At 42.0% G+C, this 27636-nt stretch overlaps 1 protein-coding gene and 1 long non-coding RNA gene across 2 annotated transcripts in view; one reads left to right on the forward strand and one right to left on the reverse strand.

Moving 5' to 3' along the window:
- Positions 1-16206, forward strand: part of LOC140561691 (uncharacterized) — a 66426-nt gene extending 50220 nt beyond the window's left edge. The window contains exons 3-4 of the long non-coding RNA XR_011980090.1: positions 168-291; positions 14914-16206. This is a non-coding gene — a long non-coding RNA (uncharacterized lncRNA). The remainder of the gene's footprint in view (positions 1-167; positions 292-14913) is intronic.
- Positions 16207-17369: 1163 nt separating this feature from the next.
- The window catches only part of fam49ba (family with sequence similarity 49 member Ba), a 44267-nt gene continuing 34000 nt past the window's right edge, over positions 17370-27636 (reverse strand). Inside the window, exons 5-11 of the mRNA XM_072686926.1 lie at positions 25311-25447; positions 22291-22368; positions 19685-19798; positions 19510-19589; positions 19268-19394; positions 18281-18351; positions 17370-17844 (exon numbers count right to left, since the gene is read on the reverse strand). Coding sequence (XP_072543027.1) covers positions 17778-17844; positions 18281-18351; positions 19268-19394; positions 19510-19589; positions 19685-19798; positions 22291-22368; positions 25311-25447 — 674 coding nt within the window. The 3' untranslated portion in view covers positions 17370-17777. The remainder of the gene's footprint in view (positions 17845-18280; positions 18352-19267; positions 19395-19509; positions 19590-19684; positions 19799-22290; positions 22369-25310; positions 25448-27636) is intronic.

Here is a 27636-nt window from a genome sequence, read left to right on the forward strand (position 1 = left end):
ACCCTGTCCACTAGTGAAAGCCCTAGTCAAAGCTGCAACACACTCAAATACAAATTTGAATATTTAAAAAGAATATGGTGTGGTTGATACTCTGTTAGTTATGGGAATATGTGTTACATTGTGAACTAGTTTTGTGATCATGGCTTTTCCGGTGCTTCTTTCCACAGAAGGTGAGCTCAAAAGAAGCAAACATCGAAGCAAAAGCCATTGAAGCCAGCGTACTCCAGTCCATTCGGCTAGCTAACCGCACACCGCACTGAGAGGACACTGACAGGACAGCTATGCAATCTGGTAAGAAATAATTGTAGTGTTCTTGATACAGTGCTAAAAACACAGCTATGGTATCCAATACTATGTTGCTACGTAGCTCCTGTGAGTCATCGCGCTGCTGTAAACCAGTCAATCAGTGTTTTTTTTTTTTCTTCATAAACAGACCATAGAAGCAAAAGCATTGAGTTTCATTCTCAGGCAAAATATAACAGGATTGTTAATAGGCTTGTAAAAAAAATTTTCAAAAACATTTTTGGCCTGGTAAATACTTCTTTATATCATATTAAATATTTTTTTAAATATAAATATATTTATTTGGCACCTCTAAAAGGCCTACAAGCTAAACACATAGTATGCTATATCAGAAGAACATTATTAACTAATCCTTAATTTTGCTTTAACTGATTACCAACTGGAAAGGCGTGTCCAGAACAGCAGAGCAGGAACAAACTGATTCTGTTTCAGTTCAGTGAGCCTAAATCACAACAAAATAATAGCATTATTAACAGAGAATGAGGTTGTCAAATAGCTTACGATTTCCGCTTAAGTACCACTGTTTCGTCCCCTGTACCATTTCTAATCCCTGGTTGCAACAGCATAAAGAATGAGACACCAGCACTATTGATCAGTCTGCATTTTAGGTCTCTTTCAGGGCTGTATGGCCTCAGAGGTCATGACCTATAATGTTTTCATCCTTGCGCTTGTGTTTAGCGACCCTGCTCTGTCTGGGGAAAAAAACACAAGAGGTCATGAACTAGGCCAAACCTTAATCCACATATTCAGTCCAGTATAAAGGCCAAGAGTGGTCGTGTTACATAGGATTTCCATAGGGCTGCCATATAGGATTACATTCAGCTCGTGAATATTTGAGTGGTCACGGGATGCATAGTAAACAGATTATAGATGAAGCAGCATTTTGTAATGGAAATCTCAGTATAAATACATTTCAGGGTGATTACGTGTCCTTAAAAAGATGTCTGATTGTGGATTAGGTCCACTCCATTAATTGTCCAGACAGTTGAAATTTTGGCCTATTTTCAGATCATCAAATACTAATTACATTAGTCTTTTTGCCCAGTAAAGAAAGCTTCACATTTACGACACATCTCTGAAGGGTTTTTCAGTGTGATAAAACGTATTTTCATTTACGTGATATTGTGTTCCGCACTCGATGCAAGGGAATGACGTGCACTACTCAGATTGCGCTGCAGTAAGCCAGCGTGATTGAGTGTGACTGATCTTTTCAAAAGGCTGAGTCATATTTCAAATGCAGCGCTGAAATCGGATACGTCTCAGAGCAAGCTGTGATCGCAGTTAACTTTGGTAATTACTCTGTATTGGTAATTGATATTTTAATGCCTGAAAAATGGTATTTAAACATTGCAATGTAAAGGCAGAACTGCTATAGAGTTACACAAAAGCTGAGCATGACTAATTTTCCTCTTCTAAATCTGAGCAGGATCTAAAAGTCTCTTTCTCAGACATTGGTTTGTGGGCCTGCTTAAGAATGTCATTGCAGAGCTTTTATACCTCTTTAGGTGTTCTCAGTTTTATATAGAAAAAAGAAAGTTAAAAAAAAAAACATTACATAACACTGTTTGCTGTTTGGCCTGTACCTACGCTTTGTAACCCTGCCCATATTTGACTATCAGAGCACTTCCAGTCACGGTCTGTTCATATCTCTCCTTCATTCAGGACACTCCCATTAAATTTCAAGGTAATGGGGCTGAACCTAATCTCTTCTTTTATTATCTATATATGAGAGGCCCACAATAAAACTACCAGGAAAGATAGAGTCGCCCAACAGCTGTCAAACAAGCCTCCATGCAGAACGGAAAGCTGTGGCTTTCAGAGGTGACTCATCTAGCAAGCGAAGGGCTTTATCGTCAATTGATATTATCTTAAATACCTTAATCAGTTTTAACCAATATCAAATCTAGAATTGGTTGTAGTGTCCTGTCGTGAGTGATTACCAGGCATGTTCAGATATAATCACTGAACAGAGTTGTTAAGCCTGCACTGCTGTTTATAAGCCTTGTTTATGAACACTTTTTATCTTTTACTGGGAAAACTGAGTAATGCGTTACCGAAGGGCCGCACTGGTACCTACATACACTCTTCATGGACATAAACGTCATGAGTATTGGTCCTGCAGTGTTTCTTTGAGCTGTTCTTTCTGGGTTAAAATGACAACACATCTTTTGTTTAAAAAAAAAAAAAACTGTGTGTGTGTGTGGGGGGGGGGGGGGGGGTGATGTGAAGGGGCTTCTGAAATCAACACAGGGTCAAAAGTATATACGTACAGGGTCAAAAATAGGTATACTCCCACTTTAATTATGAATTCAGGTGCTGAAAGGCCCCACATTTCTTTCAACTTGCCAAGGCCTCTTGACTTCCTGTTAGTGATCACAGGTTTGTTTGACAGCACTCATTATTTATATACTTTACCAACTTTGGCAAGCTCTAGAAGAAGACCCAAACTGTCACCCTCAGCTGAGAGGAAATTAGTTTGGGTGGTCAGCAACAACCCAAGAACCACTAAGGCACAGGCCAGTCATGAACTGGAAGCTGCTGAACACCAGAGTATCTGTCTACACTCACTGTTTACACTGCAATGGACTGAGAAGCTGCTGTCCAGGAAAAAAAGCCAGATCCAAAATGGACACCTTCAAGCTCAACTAAAGCTGCTGACCGAATGGACAATGAATAAGCCTTCTGGAGGAACGTTTTCTGGTCAGATAAGACAAAGATGAGATGATTGGCCAGTATGGCTAGAGTTTGTTTTGGAAGAGAAAAGATGAGGCATTCAACCTCAGCATCATCATCTGGAGCTTTTGCTGTTAGTTGCACAAATGGACACAAAGATGAAATAATGGGGAAAAGGGAGAAGACTGCCTCACAGTTCTTTAACATAACCACAGGCCATCAACTAGGTGGTTTAAACATGGACACAATTGACTGTTCCAACAGGACAATGATCCTAAACGCACGTCAAAGGTGGTAGTGGAATGGCCTTCCAAAATAATAATAAATAATATAACCCTCAAACCAACAAATACCAATTCTGCCATGAAGAGTGATCAAATTTCCAACTGGAATTCTGCCAGAGGCTTGATATTGGCTCAAGATATTTGGGTTCAGTTAAAGTAATGTTTATTTTTTATAAAAAATAGAATGTGATACAATAATAAATATATTTTTCAATGCATATTAGGGCACAGCGAGCATACGTCAAGGATGTTTTTCAGACCACTTCTCTATCTTCTTGTTTCCCAAGCAAAAACCTGGGGTCATCTGGGATTTCCATAGACAGAACACAGACCTAGCATTGTTGCTAATCTATAGTACTGACAGCTCTAGAGTCAAGTGTTACAGGGAGAGAGAGAGAGAGCCTGAGAGTTGCAATAGAAGCAGCACAAGAGGCCTCTGTTGTATTGGAACTGCCCTGACCTCCAGCCCGTCAGTCTCTTACACACACATCCTAAACACAGGGTGGCCTGTAGAGATGAAATGCAGCACATATGGCTAAGTGGCTCTGTTTTCGTTTTCAGTCGTCTGTATAAGGGAAGCGTTTGTGGGGGTGTACCCATTGATATCCCACTGACCCGTCGTACAAGGTACACCCCTATCTAACCCTGCAAAGCCTTTCCTGACCCCTCTGTGCTTATTCAGCTCTATGTAGCATCAATACTGCCTTTGTTTCCAGGAACAGCATGAGCAAGGCCTTATTGTGCCCGAGTGATGCCAAACTGCTCTGCTGTGGGTGTGTATATATGTGTGTGAGTCTAACAACTGGAGTGTGAATACTAAACACAGACACTTTTAACACCTTGGGAGCAGGCAAGGATACTTTTCAGACGTGATTAAGAACCCTGAGAACCTCCAGTCTGTCCAATGTTTGTAGAAGCCTGTGTGTGTGTGTGCGATGAATTTCTCCCAGTTGCAGGTCTGCCTTATTGGTGTGTGAGTTGCCAACTGTCTCGTGACAGATTCTGCTGTTGTAGGAAGGCTTTACACTGTTGGAATATTGCTGTGAGCATTTGGTTGCATTCAGTAATAAGCATTAATGAGGTCAGGCACTGATGTTGCATGATGAGTTCCAGTACTCCACCTCTAGTAAAGGCTTAGCATTAGGCATGGTGACCTTAGGCTGACCACCAGTGAATTACATTGCATTGCATTACAACACCTTACTACACCACTGGTATTTAAACAGCGTAGCTCTGTAGCATCAGCAAATGAGACAACCTGGGGACAGCTGTCTTTGTGGAAAACAGGGGCTCTTTATTGAAATGAGTGCAATGCTTCAACTGAATCAGTTTAGAATCAGTGGCTGAATGATTCACAAGCATGATTCACAGAAGTATGATTCAGGACCTGCCAAACATAGCCATGTCACTAATCACAACAGACTTTCCAAAAACAGTAAAGTACCTAACTTGTCAATTCCTCTGGCAATACGACACCAGAAGAGCATAACAAAATGTGCTGCACAGCCTTTTTTTCAACACATAACTCATGTTGAACACAAAAGCACACCTAAAATAAACAAAGACCCCCCCCTCAACACAGTCCCCAGAATTCCCTTCTCTCTATAGGCTACATAACTCTATCCTGGACTCCTTATTGTTAGTGGTAGTGGCCACTAACTTTGGCATAACTGTAAACATTAAGCCATAAAATAAAACTGAATATGAATATTTGAATTAAACTTCAGACATTGCCACCATTGTCCGACAGTGCAAGTTTCTTAAGAATAGAGTGTTCAACATCAGACCACTCTGAAATAATTTGTTTACCTCTCAACCATTTAATTATGCCAAAGATATTAAGAAATCAGTAGAATTCCTGCCTAGTAAAAAACAAACAAACAAACAAAAAAAGGTACCTGCATGGTAAAGAAAGACCATTGCTAATATACTAGACTGCCATCACCTTATTTGCATTATGTATACAATATTTACATTCTGTAAATGATAAGTATATTGTCGTCTTTATGCAAAACCTTTGTTTCCTAAATGTTAACTTTACAGAAGAAAACCTTAACTTTCAATGGTAAATAAAAAGATCATTTTGGAGCATTTCTATTGGTCCATACATCATGACATTGGTACATTTTGTCAATGTAAAAAATGACAAAAATGGAGATACAAGGCAATGTTAACATTATTGCTGCAACTGCTTCAGCATTCACAGAGGGTTTTTTAATTTGAAACAGATACAGGAAGTGGAGACATGATGACGCCCAACCCTGTCCTGTTATCTCTATGCACCTGACATGAGGGAGGGAGACATAAGAAAGACAAAGAGAAAAGAAAAGAATTCAGCATTCTCAAAGTAGCGTAAAACCCACCGCACACCATCTGTGCTGCACTGGGTCTGCACACACACTGGCACTTCATGACTCAGCACAGCACACAACATTTTGATAGCACTTCATTAAATTAAAGCCATATTAAGACCACAGAAAGCCACAGTAGCTCAGATATTGATGTGAAACGTACACAGAGAAAGGCTTCTGGTCTTTTGGTAAACAAACAAATGCCAAGACCAGGTTACCTACAAATTTTAGAGGTATAGACTGCAAGGTTTTGGTCTGACAGCAACAATGTGTAAGTTGGTGAAGTGTGAATGCTATGCCTAAATCAGCGACCAGTATTGATCACAGAGCAGCTCTTAGCTGGATATTTTTGGATTGTGGCCACTCGCATTGTAGCAGTGCTAATACACTTTACCAGCACTGCACACACACTACCAATCCAGTGCTATCTCACTGCTGTGCTGAGCAACTACCATAGACTGTAACTGTACACCTATTCAGCACACCTGTAAAGTAGCTGGAGATCATGCAGTGGTTTTGAGTGGAAGCACCAGGCTGGCGTTTCTAATGAAGTGGATGGTAGTTGTAAATGGAGGATAAATATTAAATGAGCCTCAAGGGGTCCAAGCGTCAGCACACTGGGATGTCCATCGGTATGTGTGAATGTGAGTCATTTTGTTATGAGAACAACAGGAGGCATTCGGCATGGAACCCAGGCTTCTAGCTCTCATTTTCATTCAGCTGTCAGCTCCACTGCAAGTTTAATCACCCAGGTACGAGTGAACCAGCACGGCCTGACTTTCAATTACCCTCAACACTGTTCTCAGGCACCAAGGCCGAGGACTAAAACGTTTTGCACATTTTATTCGTTTGGGGCTGCCAGCTTCTTAATAGCTCAATTCTCACTATTTAGTTGCTAAGTGGCTCTGCTCTGTCTGTGACGGTTTAGCGTTTAAATTAGCTCTGAAACTGATCAGTGCTAAACTCTGTCCAAAGCATTCACAAATGCTTTTTTCACAATTTTCATTATTATTTGTTTTTGATTTTTTGTTTTTTTTTTGTTTTTTTTTACATACTTCGGACTTCTCATTCCATACAGCCTTTATACGTGACAAGAAAGTAGCAAAAATGGCCCGTTTTGAGTTAATTATTTCTGTAATGTCACAAAAGCCAGCATATTTAGCCAATAGTGTAGAACCGCCCACTCGCTATGAAGTGATAAGCAGTGTTGCAGTCTGGGCTGCCCTGTCAATAAGGCACAACAAGGCAGCCGATCAAAACAGTACCCAAAATACCCTGCTCTCTATAGTCTACATAACTCCAATCTGGACTCCTTATCGTTAACGGTGGTGGCCACAATATATTTGGTCCAGAATCTTTGCTAAACTGTAAACATAAAGCAATCTCTCAGACAACTGGCAGAGTATTTGTATTTTGTACAAATAAATTTGTATTATTTCAGTTAAATTTCTCAGACATCTGGTTCCTATCACCACCATTGTGAACAGTTGTGCTTGTGCAAGTTTCTTGAGAACAGGGCTTTTATCATCAGACCACTTTTGCATGTGCACCTAAGGCCCATTGAGGCAATTCATGGAGGCCTTCATCTCACAACTTGCAGAACTTAAAAGGATCTGCTGCTAACGTCTTGGTACCAGATACCACAGGACGCCTTCAGGGGTCTTGTGGAGTCCGTGCCTTGGCAGGTCTGAGGTGTTTTGGTGGCACGATGGGTAACAACACAGTGTTAGGCAGATGGTTGTAATGTTCTGGCTGATTTGTGTATATACAGGTCTGTGATCATTTCTCTATGCGATGTCAGGAGGTGTTTTTAGGTTCTACACAATATCCTACATTTCAGAATGAAAAACAACATACAGGGCAGCTCAGTTGTTCTAGTTCCCACTGGAATGCACCCTGAATTTGGACACACCTCACAGGTTTAAACACTCGTGTCCTGAACAGGGTGCTGGGAGAACGTTCAACCTTAAAAGCTTTCAATAAACCAGCTGCCCTGTTCCACTTACAAGAGAGGTGTAGGATATTGAACTTTCCGTCTTGAATAGAGACTTTGGGAGAGGCACTCCTGACCTGCCACTAACCTTCTGAATGATCCTCAACAGTTGAATTGATTTACTGGAACTAAGCTGCAAAATGATGAATAATAACAACAACAACAAAAAAACAATAGAAGAATGTGTTTCTATTTATGACCAAATTTCCTCGCTCCTGTTTATGCCTGAGAGGTCAGCAAACGAGAGGAAGCGGGAGAGCAAGAAAGAGAGAGAGAGACATCGAAAGACAATAAAAGAGAGAGAGGAGATCATATTACAGGCAATTAGAGCCTTTGTCGGTATAAGGCCCGACCACATGGCTGTGTGTGTTGCTCTGGGGGAAACTACTGTTTTCCCAGTGATTCAGTGTTAAATCATTCACAGCAGCCTCGTGTGGCACGGTTAAAGGGAAACGCCGCTTCCTGCTCATGAATGAAATAGAAGTTTGTTCCACCGGATGTTCGGCCCTTTTGCTAAAAGCGATGTTCAACAGGATTTTGACACATGCTTTGGCAGAGCATGTTTTTTTTTCATTGTTTACTGGAAGCTAGCAGCAAAATTATGAATAATAAAAAAAGAAACAATAGGGGAACAGAGATAGTCGAATTAGCTGCTTCTGGTAGCTTTGAACATGCAAAAGAAAGTGCAGTGTGATCGTATTCACGTTTACGGCTGGTCATAAAGTCTGTACATGAATATTTTAGAGGGCCTTCTCTGGCAGCATTAGTGTTACTGCTGCAGCCGAGCGCTCCCCATCAGTCTTCTCACCTCTAGAGGAAAGGCATGAGTAGACGTTCAGAGCATGGATTACATTTCTGCTTCTGTAAGATAATCCTGGGGAGCGGCTGGATGTGCTTCTGAAGAGAGATGGAGATTTTACACTGATGGAGGTTTTGCACTGATGAGTACGTCCTAAGAGATGCTTCTATAACCTTGTGTTAGTAGCTCTGTCAACAAATCCATCAGATAGTCTATAGCTGCAGAGCTGTCGATTGAAGCTGTTCCCCTGTCTTTTATAGAATGGGGTGGGGAAAATGAATGCATGTCTAGGACAAATAGACACAATGTATATTTCCAGTATCTGCTGGACTCCCACCCTCCCAGCACATTTGAAAAATGCGTGTTAAGGGGTTGATAATGGGCAGTGTAAAACAGAGCCCATTGTGATATACTGATTACAATATATTTAACATTCCATATTTCAGTCCCAATAGATATTATCTATCATATTATTGTAATTTAACATACTTTGTGCAACCAGAACACTTCTCTTTCCAAACACAGCCTTTCCATTTGAGAGTGATCACTACAGTGGCATGCAAAAGTTTTCACGCCCCTGGTCAGAATGCCTGTTGCTGTGAAGTAGTGAGTAGAAGATGAGCTGATCTCTGATCAAAGGCATGAAGTTAAAGATAACACTTTGATTCTGTTCAACATTTTACTCAAGAGTAGGGTGGGGGGGTGGGGGGGTGGAAGGGAACATCTTGCTAAAGTTAATCGAGCCCTTAGATAACTAGTATCAATATGTCCAACCCTAATTAGCTTGGAAAGGAAAGGCCAGGTGACTCACATTTCGAAGACTCAATCGAAACAATCAGCAGCTATGGGCTCTAAGCAACTGCCTAATACACAGAAAATAACTGAATTATTGCCTCCAAATTAGTGGGATAAGTAAGATAGTAAGATAATTAGTAAGCAAGAAGCTACAAGAAGATAGCAAAGCTTAGTCAGGTAGCTGTTTCCTCTGCTCATAATGTAATTAATAAATGACAGTTAACAGGAACAGAGGAGGTTAAGTTGAAGTCTGGAAGACCAATAAAGCTTTCAGAGAGAAGTGCTTGTAGACTTGCTAGAAAGGCACTTCTAAACCCCTTGTTTGACTGCACAAAAGCTTGGGAGGATTTAGTGAACTGTATAGCGGTGGTTCACTGTTCTACTGCAACTTAGATGACCATGAAAACCAAACTTTTTGGTTTGGTCACAATAAGCATCAGTCCTGTGAGCACAGGAGTGGATCAGTCATGCTTTGGACTTGAGTTGCAGTCAGTGGCACAGGGCAGATTTCACTGGTGGAGGGAGGAATGGATTTGAATCAATTCCAGCAAATTCGGAAAACAAACATCACACTGTGTGTAAAACTGAGGAAGATGAACAGAGGACGGCTTTTACTGCAGGATAATGATCTTTAACACACCTCAAAATCCACAATGGACTTCCTCAAGGTGTAAGGGCTTAACCATGGCTCTTACAGTGCACTGACCTAATTAAAAATGAATGGAGAATCTGATAGATCTAAAAGGAGCAGTGCCTAGACTTTTGCTTCAGACTTTTGAGAATTAAAAACTGAAAAATGTGGAAATAAAAAGAAATCCTGCGCAAAATAAAAAAAAAATGTGTTAGCTGTTTACAGTAACCTGTATTTTGACCAGATGTTCCAAAACCTTTGCATGTCGCTTGAGGTCCATTTGAGATTGGTTCACCATTTTTATTATATAAAAAAAAAAAAACCAGCAACAAAAAAACAGCAACATTGACATGTGTCCCAAAACCCTATGGTGTCGCAACGTGACTTTTTCCCCAGGGTCATTTAGCCAGCCTGTATCATTCAGTTTATGAATGACATGCAGGTTTAAAGTTGGAGCTGCAACTCCATCTACAGGTCTCCCTCACATTAATGAAGCACACAGCTCAAACACACGCAGAACTCCACCTTATACAGACATGCATAACTGTATAATCATGTATATACTATGTGTGTATTCTTCCAACCTGCTCTTTGTACACAAGGTGAAATCACTTTGAGATGCTTAACAGTTAACACGAGACACGAGACATGACAGTATTCCTTCCTCCTCTGGTTCTAAACGAGCAATCGCAGAGCGTTCAGAGGAACTTGAAACTCCAACCAGAAGCAGACCAGAGATGGCACTTGCACTTGATATGTCTACACGCAGGTTCCTGTCTGCACGGCCATGCCTAATTGATGAGCTCAGGCTGAGGCAGCAGAGTGAGTCAGACGCAGGCCCGTGTTTTGACTGGAGTGGATTAGCGCTACGCTGCCTAATTACAGTAATGTGATTACGCCCTGACAGCTGGGCCGCTGCCACAGGACTGCAACAAACCTGCAGTCCAAATACCTCCACCAGCCTGCTTCAGCCGTTGTGCAGGTCGCCTTGGAGGAAGAGTGCCCTCTCGGCTTCATCATATCAAGCTTACCAACTGAAAACCATGCCAACTACCTCGAATGGAAAGGTGCTGCAGCAAGGCGAGGTCTGCTCTTGCTGTTGGGTTTTAAACAGCAAGATGAAACACAGACTTGCGTTAGAGACCACAGACAGAAGAGCAGACGGACATCTATCAGGAAGCTGTGTGTGTGTGTGTGTGTGTGTGTGCGTGTTAGCCAACCACTAAACCCACAGGACTTCCTTACATTAAAGGGGAATACCACGATTCATTTTTACTTTTCAACAGCATATAGCCCTGAGAAAACTCAGTCCAGAAGACATCTGCAGAGCTTAAAACGAGAAAGCTCTCTTTTAGCTCTCCCACCACGTCCGGTTCAGTGTAAAACAATATTCATTATTTCCTGCCTACTATTGTCTTAGTCACTGTCTGTATTTTAGATTTGTGCCTTGACGTTCCTCTAGTGCAAGATCACAAAGGGCTGAGATGACCCTGTCTGTCTCACTGCTGCCATCTGCAGCTTCCGCCTTGAACTTTCCCTCAAGGGCTATCAAAAGACTCAGCGGTGGTTCTGCGGTGGTGCTGTGGAACAGCAAACGTGTGGTTTGGAGAACTTCCAAGACATACCACCTCTGACCGGATGTTGAAGAGTACAAGCATATACCAGCCTTGACTGTGGCAGGCGGTGGGCTCAAATCTGCCTGACTCATATAATCCTCAACATTGGAATGGCATTAGTCAGCCTGAGCTGCAGTCACTCTTTCCGTGTCTGCTCCAGGATTAGGGGAGTCCAGTGCTGCATGCAATTAGATATTTGCCCAGACTCTCGTAGCAGTGCTAAGCAAAAATCAGAGAACCCTTCATTTATTTAATTTTGAGACAAAACAGACATTTATTTGTTTTTATTGGCACTTTTTACGACTGATGTCGTAAAGCAGCTTCACAGAAATCCAGTACTAAGACCAAAGATCAACAACCCATAAAACATAAAAAATAAAACAACAACAACATGTGGCGACAGTGGTAAGGAAAAACTCCCTCAGAACTAGAGGAAGAAACCTTGGAAGGAACTTGATGGTTTTCTGGGAACCATCCTGTCTAAGCTACTAATCGATGATAGAAAGTCACCATATCACCACATACGACTTTACCTCTGCTCCAGTGCACTGATATCATTGTAGTGATGGTAAGAATAATGAAAGTATTGATTTTAATAATAAAAAAAAAATAATAGGTAGCATTAGCTGAAGGGTGGGCAGTCAAAGTAAAGAGATGGAAATGATTCTGTTTGGGTTTATGGAGTACAGATAATGTGGACATCATCAGAGAATGGCTGATGACTCGGGCAGATCTGACTATAACTGACTATAACTAAAGGAGAGAGCCAGAAGGTAACACAGACACAGGAGCACCATGGCATCCATCTGCTCCACTGTCCACAAAATCTGAGTGATCGCTTGCAAGCGATGAGATGCCAGTATTTCAGTATTTCAGTTAAGCTAAACTAAACAAGTTAGTTTTCTGTGTAGACATAAAGAGTCCCAAACATTATCTGGACGGTTATTCCCCCAGTTCTTGCATGTCTAGTGGGGGTCTTTTTTCTCAATTTTTTCTCCTTTTGCAAGTGGAATCTAATCTTGTATCTAATCTCCACTAAAACTTCTATTACTTGAATAACATCTTTCACATCTTTACAGTGAAGCACTGTAGTTGTCATCAAGGTTTCATTGACCAATAGGATCAGACACCGAACCTGTACATTTAAGGTTTTTTAGAGGGAAAACCAGTAGAAAGGAATGGGAATGAGTCTCGGTAAAAACAAGTTTCAGCCTCTTCTGGGTGAAGTGTGATTGTATTTTGACTGAGCAGTGTTCAGGTCCATTGGTTTATTGGTGATGTTCTGGTGCCAGTATATCCTCCATCTGCACCAGTATGTGGGCTTTTATGTGGGCTGTGACAAGCCTGGTAGTTGGTAGTGACCTGCAAAAGGAATGCTTTTACCATACCATTAAAAGATTCAGATCCAGTAGAGAGAGTTTCATTGTATGGAAAAGCTTTAATTTCATTGGCTTCTCTCCTCTGAGGCCTCTTCATAACCTTCCTCACTGTCATCCTTGCTTGTTTCTTGAGCACTTGTCCTTGGTGACTTTGTTTGTTTGTTTGTGCTGACAGCGGCGTCGAAAAGCAGCAGGGCTAATCTCGCCACCATATGGTGTTTAGTCTGCTTTATGGCAGGCATCCTGGGAGATGGCACTGTGAAATTACAGGTCATACACACACACACACACACGCACACACAGTGGTACCGGTTCGAAGTCATTGCCGGTCTCTTTCACCGCAGGAGAACGTAGACTAGACCAGGTGTACAAGCAGGGGTTCGACCACTCTCCTGGACGGTCCTGGGAAAAGCCTCTCAAGCTATGTCAGGAAAGCCATTAAGAAACCAGTGCACATTCTAGACAGACGTAGCCTGATTGGGAATAGCTGTTGCAGGTGAGCTCCCCACAGCACAGGAGGAGGTGGCGTGGGTTTGAGTGAATGAGCGTGTAGGGTGATGCTTTGCAGAGGTCAGAAGGTGAGAGTAGGAGTGGAGTTTTCCCATAGAGAGTTACATCAGTGTACATCAGTGTTTCCCAAACCTGCTCATTGATTGGTTTTTCCTTCCCTAACACACCTACATAAAAAATCATGAACAGCTGTTTGATCACTAGTATGGTGTATTTCAGTATCCATCACTCCTCAAAGCAGAGGAAAAATGAATGGATGGTCCTCCATGTCCCTACACCACTCAGTGTGATGCTGGCCGGGCGTCTGTTAGCTGACGCAACAGCAGCCTTTGCTAACTGAGGTAACAGAATTGCCCATTTTCCTCCAAGCGTATTGAGCTGTACAGTTCCGTTGCATTAGCAGCAGTTCTAAAAGATACAGTGATGCTAAATGTGACTCGGACGATTCATGGTGCTAGCCTTTAGCCTCCCAACTTGCTAGCATATTGGCATAGTGGAAAACCAAGTGACAACCTCAAGCCTATTTTGGTGTCTTGCCATAATCTGGAAAGTTATTCCAGAGTTGAGGGGCTGATTAAGAGCCTTTTAGGGCAGGATGCCTCATAGTTCTCATAGTTACTTTCCCCACAGACTGTGTTCAGGTTGTGATTGGTGTTGCTGGAGGAAACTGTTCCTGAATCTGGTGGTTTTGGCTCTGATGTTCCTGTACCTCTTTCCAGATGATGGGATGAAACAGGAAGCGGCTGGGTGAGTGAGCTTTACTCCGCCATCACTTGTCGTAGAGGTCCTGTACGGGTGGGAGGGCAGCTGCAAGGACTTTCTGATGATGTGTGATGTGTTGAGTGACTAGATTGAGATCCTCAGATATGTGGACACAGAAGAACTTGAAGCTGCTCATTGTCTTTAGCGGCATCCCCTCGATGCTCAGGGGGGTGCGCGCTCTGCTCCCCATCCTAAAGTCCACAGTCAGTTTCTTAGTTTTGCTGGTGTTGAGGGAGGGGTTGTTGTCCGTGCACCACTCACTGTCAGTGCTTTACTTCATCTCTGTATGGTCCCTCGTCGTTGGTGATGTTAGATCTGTGTCTTGTGATTCAGTCGTAGGTGTACAGAGTGTAGAGCATGGGTGAGAGGACGCAGCTTTGGTGTGGTGTGGTCACCCATTCTAATGGACTGTCCATGATTCAGTTACAGTGTGTGAGACCTATTCCAAGGGTGTAAAGTTTGGAGACCAGTCTGGACGGGATGATTGTGTTGAAGGCAGAGCTGAACAACAAACAGCATGGTTGTAAGCGTCGGAGACAATATGGGCAAACCAGCCCCCCTTAAACCCCTTTACTGTGTATTCTTTTCATTAGAAAAGGATGGAGGGGATGTTTTTGTCATCTCTTGATCACAAATGTATGAAAGAGTCCAAAAGTTGCTGAATACTAATTGAATGTAAATGTAATTCAATGCACAACAATCTGTCAAACAGTTCAGTGCCTAACAATGCCTAGCAATGCGTCACCCTGCCAGTAAACTCTCAACACTTGGCCTGCATAATGTGAAACTCACTGCTCCTTTCTCCTCCCTTTTCCAGCACAGTCAGCTGAGCAACAGGCAGCAAACTACGCACGCTACATTCCAACCAGCTGAGAGGGAAAGTTGGCCAGCCTTCAGCCCAGCTGAGAGTGAGAATGCACTGCGGAGACTTTCCCAACTGTTTTTCCCATTTTCCCTTGAATTCTCTGCCAGTTCGGAGTGGAAAGATTTCTGTGGTAAGAATAGAGGGGGGCGATAGTAAAATTGCGCATGTGTTGATTCAAGCATAGGGGAATTAGAAAGAGCATTCATGATGACCAGTCCACATGCTGCATTAGTAACGAGGATGTGGCTCTGAAACCAGTCTTTTGTAGCCCAAATATGGCAGTACGAACACAGCGGAAGTCTTCAGCTTTAATCAAATCAGACTTTATTCACATACCCCACTGATGATGTACACTCCCCAAGCCCTGTATTGGGAACAGTGTACGAATACTGAGTAAGGCCTCATTTCCCTCGCAAAACAGCCTCAATTCTTCATGGCATGGATTCTACAAGTGTTGGAAACAAAAGTCCTTGGGAATTGTGGTCCATGTTGGCGTGATTATCACACAATTCCTGCAGGTTTTTCAGGAGTGCCGTCATGCTGTCAGTCTAATTAAACACGTCCCAAAAGGTGTGCTGCATTCAGATCTGGTGACTGGGAAGGCCACTGAAGAACAGTTTGATGGGTAAATTGTGACTATGAAGGGATACACAGGGTCAGCAGAAATACTCAAATAGTGACATTCAAGCAATGATGGGTTGTTTGGTGTTAATAGGCCCAACACAATCACACCACCTCCATCAGCCTGGGCTGTTAACACAGTATTTTGGGTCCATAGATTTATGATTGGTGATGAATTCTGACCTGACCCATTCTGTGTGCCTAAGCAGAAACTGAGATTCATCAGGCTGCATTGTAGCTACAGGAGCCAGTGTTGGGGAGCCTGTGCCCATTGCAGCCTCAGCTTTCTGTTCTTAGCTGACAGAAATCGAAACCTGACGTGTGACCTGACATGGATGTGCATGGTGAGTGCATAGACCCCTGAAACTCAGCTGACATGGAACCAGCATTAAGCTCTTTATCATCAGACAGATTTCTAATGTACTGATTACCTTAAATGTCTGAAGTATTGATCACATCTGGATGCAGATAACTTGACCCTTTGTGTCAATAGATAATAAGAGTATATTATGTATTATTTAAAATACTTGGAAATATTGAAAAAAACATCTACAAATCCCTTGTGGCGTGTAGTTAATCATTTTTAATCTATGTTGCATTATACTGCACATTTAAGGTTCTTATTGTATAGACAGAACAGGTTATTTTGACATATGATTCCAAACCTTGAAACGGTCGTGTTTTCTAGAATAGATCTAGAGGTGTTTTTAGAGGTGAATTTGATCAGTTTCTGATAGGCTTTCACATGGGCTAGAATGGCACAGCAAACTTGTATCACTGACGAAGGTATTACCTAATGAATATTTAAGGTAAGACCGAATGCATAGACTACATGAGATTGTAAACCTCATCATAACTGTTTTACTGCACCACTGATTTGACTTTGTGGGTGGTGGTGGGTTTCTCTCCATCATTGCTGTCCACTTTTCTCTTTCTCAGGTGGAGGAACCCAGCTAATGTAGTACTGCTAGAACACTATTTACTAGAATACACACTTTTATGTTTAATCTTTTTTGTTGAATATGTGGAATATACATTCATAATCCACATAATAACCCAAGGACATGTCATCGTCAAGTGGATGTAATTCAGTGGTCTAGGGGACATTCTTTGCACCATATCTCACTATATATTTTGCACATTTCACAATAAACATTTCAAATATTTTCAGGACTGTTTTTGACAAATCTGTGGTGTTTATTGTAGTTGAATAATGATAATTCAGTACTTGGAAGTTATTCCTTGTACCAGAAAATTCTGCATAACCAAAACAGACCAGTCATATCAGCCAAAATTACCCTTTTGGGGTGAGCCAGTAGGCTAAAGCCAGGGAAACAAGCAGGTATCTGTGCTAGGCTAATCTAACCCTAGCTAACCAGTTTAAGAATCTCATCATCTCTTACCGTTTTTGTCACAGTACTAAAAACAAAGCTATGCTGTGCTAAGTGGATTCTGTGTGAGCAGTCATGGTGATGCTAACCTGCCAATCAGACCATAGCTCATCAAATTATTCATGAGCACGCTAGAAAAGGAGTTTGTTTAAATCAGGGTTGTAAATAGGCTTATAAAACCATGTATGAGCATTTTCCACCCTGTCACAACTGTTTATACATATAAGAATGACTTTTTTGGATTTCCATGAGTTTACAGGGGCAAAGTATATGAACTGCAACACTGCAATATTTCTTTGCGGGTAGATTAATCTGACAGTAAACAGGTTTTATGTAAATCAGTTATTAGTTGAATATCTATAGCATGGCAGCTACAGAATACAGCAGACGGAAGGCTGAAATAGACAGCTTCTTTATTTTGTTTGAAGGAGTTATCAAAAATCACAACAAATAATGTCTATCAGTAAAAATGAGAGAGCTACATTACACAAGCAAAAATATTTGTTCCTGCCTTGGTACCATAAACCATAAAAAAATCCACAGGGGAAAAAATAAAGTTCTTTGTAAGAAATGCCACAGGAGAGAACCTCCTTTTAAAAAATCATTTTCAATCACATTGCTTAAAATCTAATACAATAGGATGCTAATAACAACCTGATAGCTTCCACACTATACAGCAGGGTCTCCCAGTAGCTGCCACCTGATACATGGCCATTCTCTTTGCGTTTTAAACACACTGCGGAAGCAGGCTCGTCACAAGAAGGGCATAATCTTCAGTGTGTTACAGGAAAGTCGTAGACACTGTCAGACCTGTAGCATGCTTTTGATTTGCTTGGAGGTAGTATCATCATTCAGATGTTTTGTTGTGTACCTGTATCAAGACCAAGACAAAACACATGACACTAAACAAAACAAGCACGGAATCATAAATGTAGCGCATGTGTTTATTAATGTAGCAGTCATTCCATCAAAAAAGTGGGCTTCTGGACTTCAGTATGAGTGGGCGGGGCGGAACTGCTAGGTAGGTAGGTGGAATTCAGGTAAGTAGGTTGATGTATGTAAATGTCTTTGGTTTTCATGACAGCACTAACTTTCAAAATGGGCTGTTCAAGATAAGACAACAAAGACACTCTTCACCCCCATCTTATGGGTTAAAAAAGAACAAAAGCTAATTTGTCAAAAAAATCCAAATAATCATTCAAATATTTGATTGTTCTGACTCTAATATGGGATATGTGGTCATTTGGAGAAATAAATGATTCTGTGTCAAAAACATCTATAGTGGAACAGTGTTGGAGGCCACAGACCTGAGTGCATTGAGGAGACCCTCTACCCTGTTGGGCGGCTGATCCCGAAGAACCTTAATGCATCCTTTCATCTGTCAAAAATGGAGAGATTTCCTGGTAAGTCAGTAACTGTATGCCAAACCTACAGTTGTGGTCAGATGTTTACATACACTCATCACGGCAATACGGGGCTTGAACTGTTCTTTTTCTGACAGCACACATCTTTAATAGAAGAAAGTGCACAGGTTTGAATCCTGAAGAATATACATACAGCACATCTGATATTTGGTCAAATGTGCCTGTAGCACCTAGTTCCACTGGCAGCAAAACTGCCTCATGGGATGTTGCTAACACTTCCATGCTTAACAGTCGGTACATGTTCTTTGGGTCCTTCTCAGTCCATGACTATGTAAAACTGGCTTGACTGTAGACGCTGTTACGCTGGTGTTTCAGCAGATTCCAGTTTACTCCGCCTGTGCCTTGGTGGTTCTTGGGTTCATCCAAACCAGTTTCCTCTCAGCTCAGGGTGACAGTTTGGCTCTTCTTCCAGCCCTTGGCAAAGTGGCTTCACCTCCTAGGAATTTATACTTCAGGAGACGTTCCTGACTTCTGTGATCGTCCTTCTCAGATCTGCACTGAGCTTCGTGAATGTTCCTATTGTGCTGTGTGTTGGTCAATCCAATGTGGGTAGCCAAACCAACCCTTTTTATGTGGACACCGAGAAGCTTCCAGCTACTATCATGATCACTAACATAAAGCTCATAATCTAAGTAGGTTCGTACATTTCTGACCCTGTATGTATCATTTCAGAAACCCCGCTAAACGTAAATCTTGTGCACCAATCTTTGTTTTCTACATTCTGCCCCAGAAAAAGAACCGTTCAAACAAATCAGGGAATCAGTTTTGCTATGACATTTGTATCCATGATGAGTGTATGTAAACTGTTCAGCATGTATGACTGACGAATGCAGCTGTTTATTGGGTGACTGGAAGGAAGGCTTGACTTACATCAATTTTTGAGGACTTGACAAAAGCTCCAGCAGGATGGACGTAGTCATAGAGGATGATGACTCCCACCATCACACGCAGGCAGAATAACACTGTGTCATCACTGGCAAAACGGCTACGGTACTCTCTAATCTCACACAAACACACACACACACACACACAGAGGAAAGAATGAATTCATATGATTATCCTACTATAAACAGTAAGGGCAAATATAAGAAGCCTGTTGTGAATGAACTTACGGCGTCTCTAACATGACTTTACACACACTGGCCATCGTGCTCAAGCAGTCTGTCGTATTCTCTATGGGTAAATCTGTATTCTGACAGATACAGAGAAAAGGAATCATATTCACTCTTTATGCACAGATTTGAAAAGGTCACAGACCATAAATGCTCATGAATCATGATTACTAACATCTGACACAAACTTCGTTGTGGCATCACTTAACGTCTTCAGCATGGGTGTGGCATTGGCATAGAAGAGAGACATGCGGTTGGCCAGTTCGTTGTTCACCTCATTCTCCTCCGTCTGTGGGCAAAACACAGGCCGGTTATTCCATCTGTGTCCAGAATGCACAGACTACAAATGAGCAGATGAACTTCTGTTCTGGATCTATTAACTGTGTATTGTGATTTTCGGGTCATCTGTGCTCTTTAACTTTCAGTGATATGGAAGTGAGACGACTGCAGGGCCCCTCCTGATCCATCTGTTCCAGCTCCAGTTAGTCCAGAATACAGTAGCTAGAGTTCTTACTAGTTACTAAAAAAGTTCAGTAACACTGACTGCCGGTCAAATTCCATCATGTTTACAAAGCTCTTAATGTATCTGAGTGATCTCATCTTCTGCTATAAGCAGTCACGCCTACTAGCCTCTTATCAGTACTTAGAACTATGAAAGCTTCCGCAGGCAGTACAAAGCCGCCCAGTCAATTTCTTGCTATTTGGGCTGTATAGTCAAGTTTATGGTAATTAGTTTCCCCTTTAGATAAAACACAGATCTGGGGATTAGTGGATATTGAGATTTCAGGTTAACTGAGTTGTTGGTGGTGTTGTCCCAATACTCTTTGTTTGTTCAGGCATGTTTGCTGAAGGTGGGGTGAAGCCCTCATGTCTGTGTTTCCTTCTGGCTCTCCCTTTTTAGCTAGGCTGTTATACTGAGGCCTGTCTGAGTCACTCTCGGCACTTTGTGGCAAGTACTGCGGTACTTTACATGTTGTGTCCAGTCAATTTAACTGTGTGTTTTTGTTTTGCCGAGGTGATTCTCCCTCCTGTCGAGTTTGATGCTGGTGCCTGTTCCAGACCAACTTCAGAAAACCTCTTATCCAACTGATAAGCCTGATCCCTGCATAGACTCTTATTTAAACCATCACTACTAAAATAACTAATCATACTGGGCTCTTAACATATTCATATTAACACTGCAGTCCTGGATCTAATTCTCCTTCCCCCTGATAAGACGTCTAACATTAAGCACTGGTTTCAACACTTCTATGAAGAATTAGGCACATTTCTGTTTGTTTTTTTTTTCATTACTGTGTATCTATTAGAAATTTCTTAATTTCATGCGTTTGCTGTTATTTGATTTGCTGTCGAAGGATGATTGGTTCCGCTTTTGAGTATTGGTCCTCTCAAGGTTTCTTCCTCTCGCTCTGAGGGAGATTTTTAAAAGCACTAAATAAATAAATGTGGCTTGGCTTGACTTAACAAGTCAAAGAAATACAGTACTGTGCAAATTATTTTTTTGGCAGGGAGTGTTTTATATATATATATATATATATATATATATATATATATATATATATATATATATATATATATATAATGTAGAAATATATAGAAATGTCATATTTAGTTTGAAGTTTATTTTTTTGTGTGGAGGATTTCAATATTTACACTCAAATGTAATTTCACCAGGGGTTCCCAAACTTGCAGAAGACTGTGTTGCCAGACAGGGAATTAGCCTAGTCCTGCACTACCCTGTCCTTTTAATGGGGAATTCATTCAACATGCTGTGTTAATCCCTGTCTGGGAAACCAACCCTGTATGTCTTAGAACTCAACCTGAAGTGGTTCAGGTGATCAGATTGAAATTAGTTTTAAACGGTTGCATTTACACCCACCACAATCAATACTGAAATGGATCAGGTGGATTCATTCAGGGTTGGAACTAAAGTCTGCAGGATGATGGATCTCCAGAAGTAGGGTTGGTGAACACTGGTCTACATGGTGAGATGGAGATGGTGACTTTTGCTTTACAGCCTGTAGTTTGTACAGAGTCAGTCTGTATCAGGTAAAAGTAGTGGGGGTACTACTTGACCGTGCGCTACTGCTAAATTGGAAGGATGATCAAAATGTAGACTTTATTAATAATAAAAAAAAGGATGACTCAAAAAATCCCATGAGCTTAATCATGTAAATGGACATGAGGCTAGAGGGCAGTCAGTGCTTAGCGTGTGCTGAGAAAGCACATTCAGCTGACCTGAAGTGTTCCATTCATTAATCTGTGCTGCAAATTGAATGTAAATCCTTCTTTAATGCACACTCAACATGCAGACATGTCCTGACTGCCCAGTGCGCGCTGTTACCACACCAAAGCCCACGTTTCATTAGACGAGGGGCTGGGCGATAATTATTCCTGACTGCGAAAGCTTTTAATTGGGAAGGCAAGGTCAAGCGCTCCTCCTCGTCTCATCTCCTGTTTGGGACAGTAATGAGAGTGGATCCATTAGCATACGCTCGCTTTTATCCACCTCCGCACACACTAAGCCCTGCGTCAGCTAAAAAGAAGCGCGTGTGTGTTGTGGATGGATAAAAGAGAATAGATGGAATGAGTGGAAATGAGAGAATATTCGTCGTTTCCCTGAGTCAGGACCTCTGTTACCTAATGATTGGAGCAGAGCGGATCAGAGCGCCGCTCGTTAACCCTCCTGACCCTGGGGAATAGAGCATTACTAAAACATAAGCCCTGCCATAATTAGGTGACTTTCCAGAAGAGCGCACTGAGGAAAAGAGCTGCGCTTACTGCCAAGTTGTTGATTCGCATGCGGCTCAGCGTCCTCCGATAGTAGCTGAAGTCGTTCTGGATGGCTGGGTTAGTCATCTGGGGAGAGAAGATACAGGTGAGCACTAAAAGTGTCTCTAAATGAACTCTTTAACTACTTCTCTGAGCAGTGAGTGAGTATAAAATTAGCATAAACACAAAATGAATACAGTGTCAAAATGAGTTATTTGTCAAGTTATTAATATGTTGGTTAGAAGAACCAGGATTTGCTCAGTTCCTCCAGCAGCTCACCTGATTTACTTTAACAAATGATTGATTAGGGCTACCACGATCATGCAGTGTTAACTGTCCTATAACGAACTGCATTAATTAGTTAATCCTTCTGTGGTTAGCCAGCTTGTTTGCTGGCTTTACTAGTATCTAGCTGCTATGCATTAGTACTGCTGACTGTGCACACACTCACACAAATGCAGATAGTTATAATTATCCAGAATCCTGTGAACTTAAGCAAAGCTTACATGGGTCTTCAGAGAGTGGAAGCACGCATGCTAGCAATGTTAGACTTAGGCTACTTAGGCATGTCGGCCTTCACCCTCTCAGTGCCAGGGGAATGTGTATGGGTTTGTATGGGTTTGGTAACTGTGGTGAAAAAGGGGACAACATCTGAAATAAAACTTTAAAATAAACAAATAAAACAAATTGTGAATCAGTCAGTTGTTCTTTAAATTGTAGCAGATTTTGGACCAATGGACCAATAGAAACAACCCAAAATGACCTCCATTGAAAGTTGCTGGACACAACTTGAAAGAGACAAGGTAGTTGCGTGACAGTGTCGAAATCCATGAATATTGCTCATTGCTGTCCTCTGTACATGTTGGCAGCACTGAGTTATATGTTGAAACCTTTGTTGTCAAGATCCCTGACGTTCGAGCATTTATTACCACCCTCTCTCTCACTAACGCTTATTTCCCCCTACCCAAAGCACCTAATGTCCAATCTGCTAGCAGAGACATAACGTGATACATTTACAGCTACATCTTTGTTTAGGAAAGTACAGACAATGTAAATGTACTCTCCGAGGTACAACATGGTTCCTATCTAAAGTTTCTGAAAACCTATGCTTTAGGGGGTACTGAGATACTAAGAGGGTTGGTACTGGAGGAGAACTATAACATTATTGATAACATTATTGAATGTAATGCTCATAAATTCTTTATATCATGCATGAAGTGAAGTGTGCAACTACTAAACTGAATGAACGCAAGGAGGTTTCACCCATCATTGAGTTCACAGTAGGAAGCAAATGTGTGGAGTGGAGAGTTTTATCATCATGCGATTAGTGGTGACATAATTACTAAAACATACAGCCAAACAAGTGCAAGCGAGAATGTTCAGGTTAATAGAGGATGTCAGCTTTTGAGGAATGCTTCAGAGCATGAACACGCCTGCTTTCTGTTCTCGTTAATGAATTTGCACACCCACCTGTACACAGACAAAGAGGCTGGCTTCCTGTTCAGAAATAGGCTAACATAGAGTCACAGGAGTAAGCAGTTTGTACAGAGCCAACTATTCAAGAAGCGTCTAAATAAACACTAAACCATTCATTTCAAACTGAAATGCCTCTGTCTGGGGCTCCTGAGGACAGCGCACCTGTCTAACCATTAGCCTCATCATCGGAGACTGGAGGTTCAATTGCCAGCACCACTTTTGGATGCAATTTATTCTTCTCCCTAATACTCATAGATTGGGTGTCCCCTTGTCTTAATAACAGTGTTAGTCCAGTCTCTTAATGTCCTGCCCTCTCCATTTTAGCCAACTCTTTCAAGAACTCTGTGCTATATATCCACACTGTCACTCCCACATTCCAACTGGAAGACAACTGAAGGGTGCATCGGTCCAAATCCAAAGTGTCCCATGGTAGAACAATGGGATGCCTTGAGTGACCAGCAGAATCAGGAGAGCTAATTCCCATCTAAACTTGGGACAGAGGGTGAAATTCTGAAATTGGCACACAGGCTAACATGCACAGGAATTCAGATCTTTACAGACCGGTGTGATTTTTACCTGACAGGACTGTATTAGAACTGTTATTGTCTCTGGTGAGCGTTTGATTCCTTTACAGTCCATTTTTATTGCATTTCCAGAGATTCTGCCAACAAGACGACCACCCCAGTGGAAAAGAGCTAACGCTTGGGCTGCAGCCTTGGGTTCCTGGGCAGATGTCTGGGCTGGTGGAGCGTGCTGGGATCCTCTCCTATCTCCTACATCTCCTCTCTTGTCCTGCTGCTCTTGCCTTTACTTTTCCTTCCATCCCCCTGCTCCATTCACCTCTAGCTATCTCCAGCTTGCTGTGGCAGGAGCTGCTTAGGCAGGGCCAAGGTGGTAGATGAGTGAAGTGCAGGGTTTCGATTAGGGAAGGGTCTCTTAATCCTGCTCCTGGAGATCCACTGCACAGTTCCTCACCTGATCCTGCTCATCAACTGATGAGCTGGATCTCATGTGTTCAGGTTGGGAATGGTTTAAACTGGGTCAGTGGGTCCACAGAAGCAGAAGTAAGAAACACTGGGGTATATTTGAAAGACTATTTGGAAGAAGAAAAAAAAGTTGAAATGGATATCAGAATAACTGAATCTGAATAACTTAGGCACCCTCCTCCACGTCTCTTCTGATGGGCTTTCATCTGCTGTCTTTTGGGACACTACTGTCAGTGATGAAGAACTTGGAACATGCATATATCACATCAGAGCAAATGGGGTGGGGACGGGGGAGTGACGGGGTTTGCTTGTATCTGTGCTTAAATGACTGGCCTGTGATTTCTAGGGGTTTTGATTTTTGGGTTCTGAATCAGGTGCTGTAAAGTTGCATATGAGAGAACTGAATCTTTTGACCTTTTGACCTCAGAATTGAAAATCATATGAAAACCTCCAAAAGGATGAGTGCTGTTACACCCAAACTGAATTAGATGGCAGGCACCTGAGTGAAAAGAGCCAGGACCTATTCCCTTGCATTAGGGAAGAAGGCAACAGCCGCTCCGACATTACCTTGAGCTCGTCGAAACGCAGTGTGAAGTGGAGGATCTCAGCGAACTGCCGTGCCAAAGCCTGCTCCTGCTCCAGGTGCTGCGTGGGGCTACAGCGAGCACTCGTCAGAAACCCTAGCAGGCCATGCAGGGTGCCCTCTACAAGAGAGACAGCACAGCGGGAAGGCACGGTTACAGAAATATGTTTGGGAAGCGATATAATAGACAGACAGACAGATAGGTTAAGTAGTAGATGAAAGACACTTGGAGATTGGAATGAATGAACACATCCACACAACAGATTTAGGCACTAATGCCAACAATAAAGGGAAACAGCTGCTGTGTGATACATATTGGACAACACCACCACCACCAACACAGAGGCCAAATGACCTCAAATATGGCTGTAGACTCTTCGCTCTGATAAACTAAATAATCAGCGAGAGGGTGAAGCTCTCTTACTGCCTCTTTAGTGTACCAGAACACAGGGGAACCACAAGGACCCTTCTATTCAGATCACATCCACTTGCATTTTTCACCATCTAGTCTCATTTCTGGCAGAGAAACACAAATCTTGGCACCCAGCAGGGAGATGTGAAGTTAGCCTGGGCCTTTGAAGCCTCTGCCCTGCCTCTTCTCCAGAGAGCACTGTGATTGGCTGGTGATTATGTGAGATTAGAGGACGTGTCACAGTTAATTGGGTCATGACCTACTTCTTCACTGAATCAGTCTAGCCTGCGGGCCTACAATAACAATGCCATGTACTAAGGGTTAAATAATCTTGCCCATTTTTAGGCTTTAGATCAAATAATAAATGGCATTCTTAATAAAAGGGCTGAAAAAAGGGCCTATTTTACTGACTGACCAGAGACTGATGGGGCTCGACAGAGTGCTGGGTTTTGGACCAGGTTTGGGAAGATTTTACTTTTGTAGATTAGTTTTTTCTCTCTCCAGCTCTTACATCTCGCTGTCTCTGACATGTTCTTTCTAAAACTGTAGAAATAGTGAGTTGGCGTTGGGTTTCAGGTTTTAATTAATACAGTACCTGCTGGTGCAGACTATTACATAGGACTAATCAGAAAACATAATTGGTATCTAACTGTGGCTTAGAGTAAACTTGTTTCCAAAAGGTAAACATCCAATTTGCCATTCACATGATGTCAAATGTGCTCTAGCTTCAATGACACCTCAATTAGTTAACCAAAAGCTTCAGTACATTGCACTGTGCCTCCTCAGCTTCTAGTTCCTGCGTCGTCCTGCAAAATCAGACTACAGCTACATCTCCAGTTTCATTCATTTATTTCATTTATTTCCTTTATGTACTTAAAACTGATCATCCCAACTCAGTTTAAGACCCAGCCTAGACCAGTCTAAGATTGAAGTAATAACACACTTGTCATGGTAAACACTGTGCCTACTTTAGCCTCTTTTAGTGTAATTCATATCAATTTTACTTCTGAAATGTGCTCAAATTAATTAAACACAATTTTGTGCATTCCATTAGGAAACCTAAGAGAAACCAATCACTTTATCTGGGCTGCCTTTGTAGTGGTTGGTGTAGCGTAGTGGGTAAGAACATCGCCTTCCATGTGGCAAACAAGGGTTTGATTCCCTGATCAAGCAACCACACTACACCAATAAAAAGTAGCTAATTAAAGTAAGACTCCTAACTTGCAATACATCACTGTTACATATGTTTTAGTTGGGGGTCCCCAATTCTCAAAGTGTATCAGACACATCTTCCTGAGTTTTATACCCATTAGTGTTGCTATGTTTAGAGAGGACCGTCAACCAAAACAACATCCAAGTTCTTTAGTCAAAGAAATGAACATTGCTGAACCTGGCGGATACAGTCTCTAAAGATGGACCCAGCTTGGAGTCTGTACTGATCAAGCCCAGAAACTCATCCAGGTCATCCAGGCTTCCAGTAACCCTGTTTTGGTAATTCTTCTAACCAAGAGTGTAAGTAACAACACACAGGACTGTGGCTTCTATTACACTAAGCAAGGCCGTTGGTGTAGTGGTTAGCACCATAACCCACCCCCTTACAGGCTGGGGTTTGATTCCCTGATCGGGCCCACCTGCTGCACTACACCAAAAGGTAGTCCTTAGACTCATAATGCATTTTTTGCCTACCTGTGATTCAACTGTAATAAATCATAAGATTGAGTGGTCAGTGCAAGCTTTTTCCACCCCTGGTCCTGGTGGACCCCCCCCCACACACACATTTGAGTGGTTTTCTGGTCCAACATGCTACCTTCAGCTCAGAAAGAGCTTGTTAATTAGCTGATTAGCTGGATCAGGTGTGTTGGAAGCAGGGTAATCACTAAGGATGGTTCTCAATACAA

The sequence above is a fragment of the Salminus brasiliensis genome, chromosome 9, assembly GCF_030463535.1.
Source record: "Salminus brasiliensis chromosome 9, fSalBra1.hap2, whole genome shotgun sequence".
NCBI classification, from domain to species: Eukaryota; Metazoa; Chordata; class Actinopteri; order Characiformes; family Bryconidae; genus Salminus; species Salminus brasiliensis.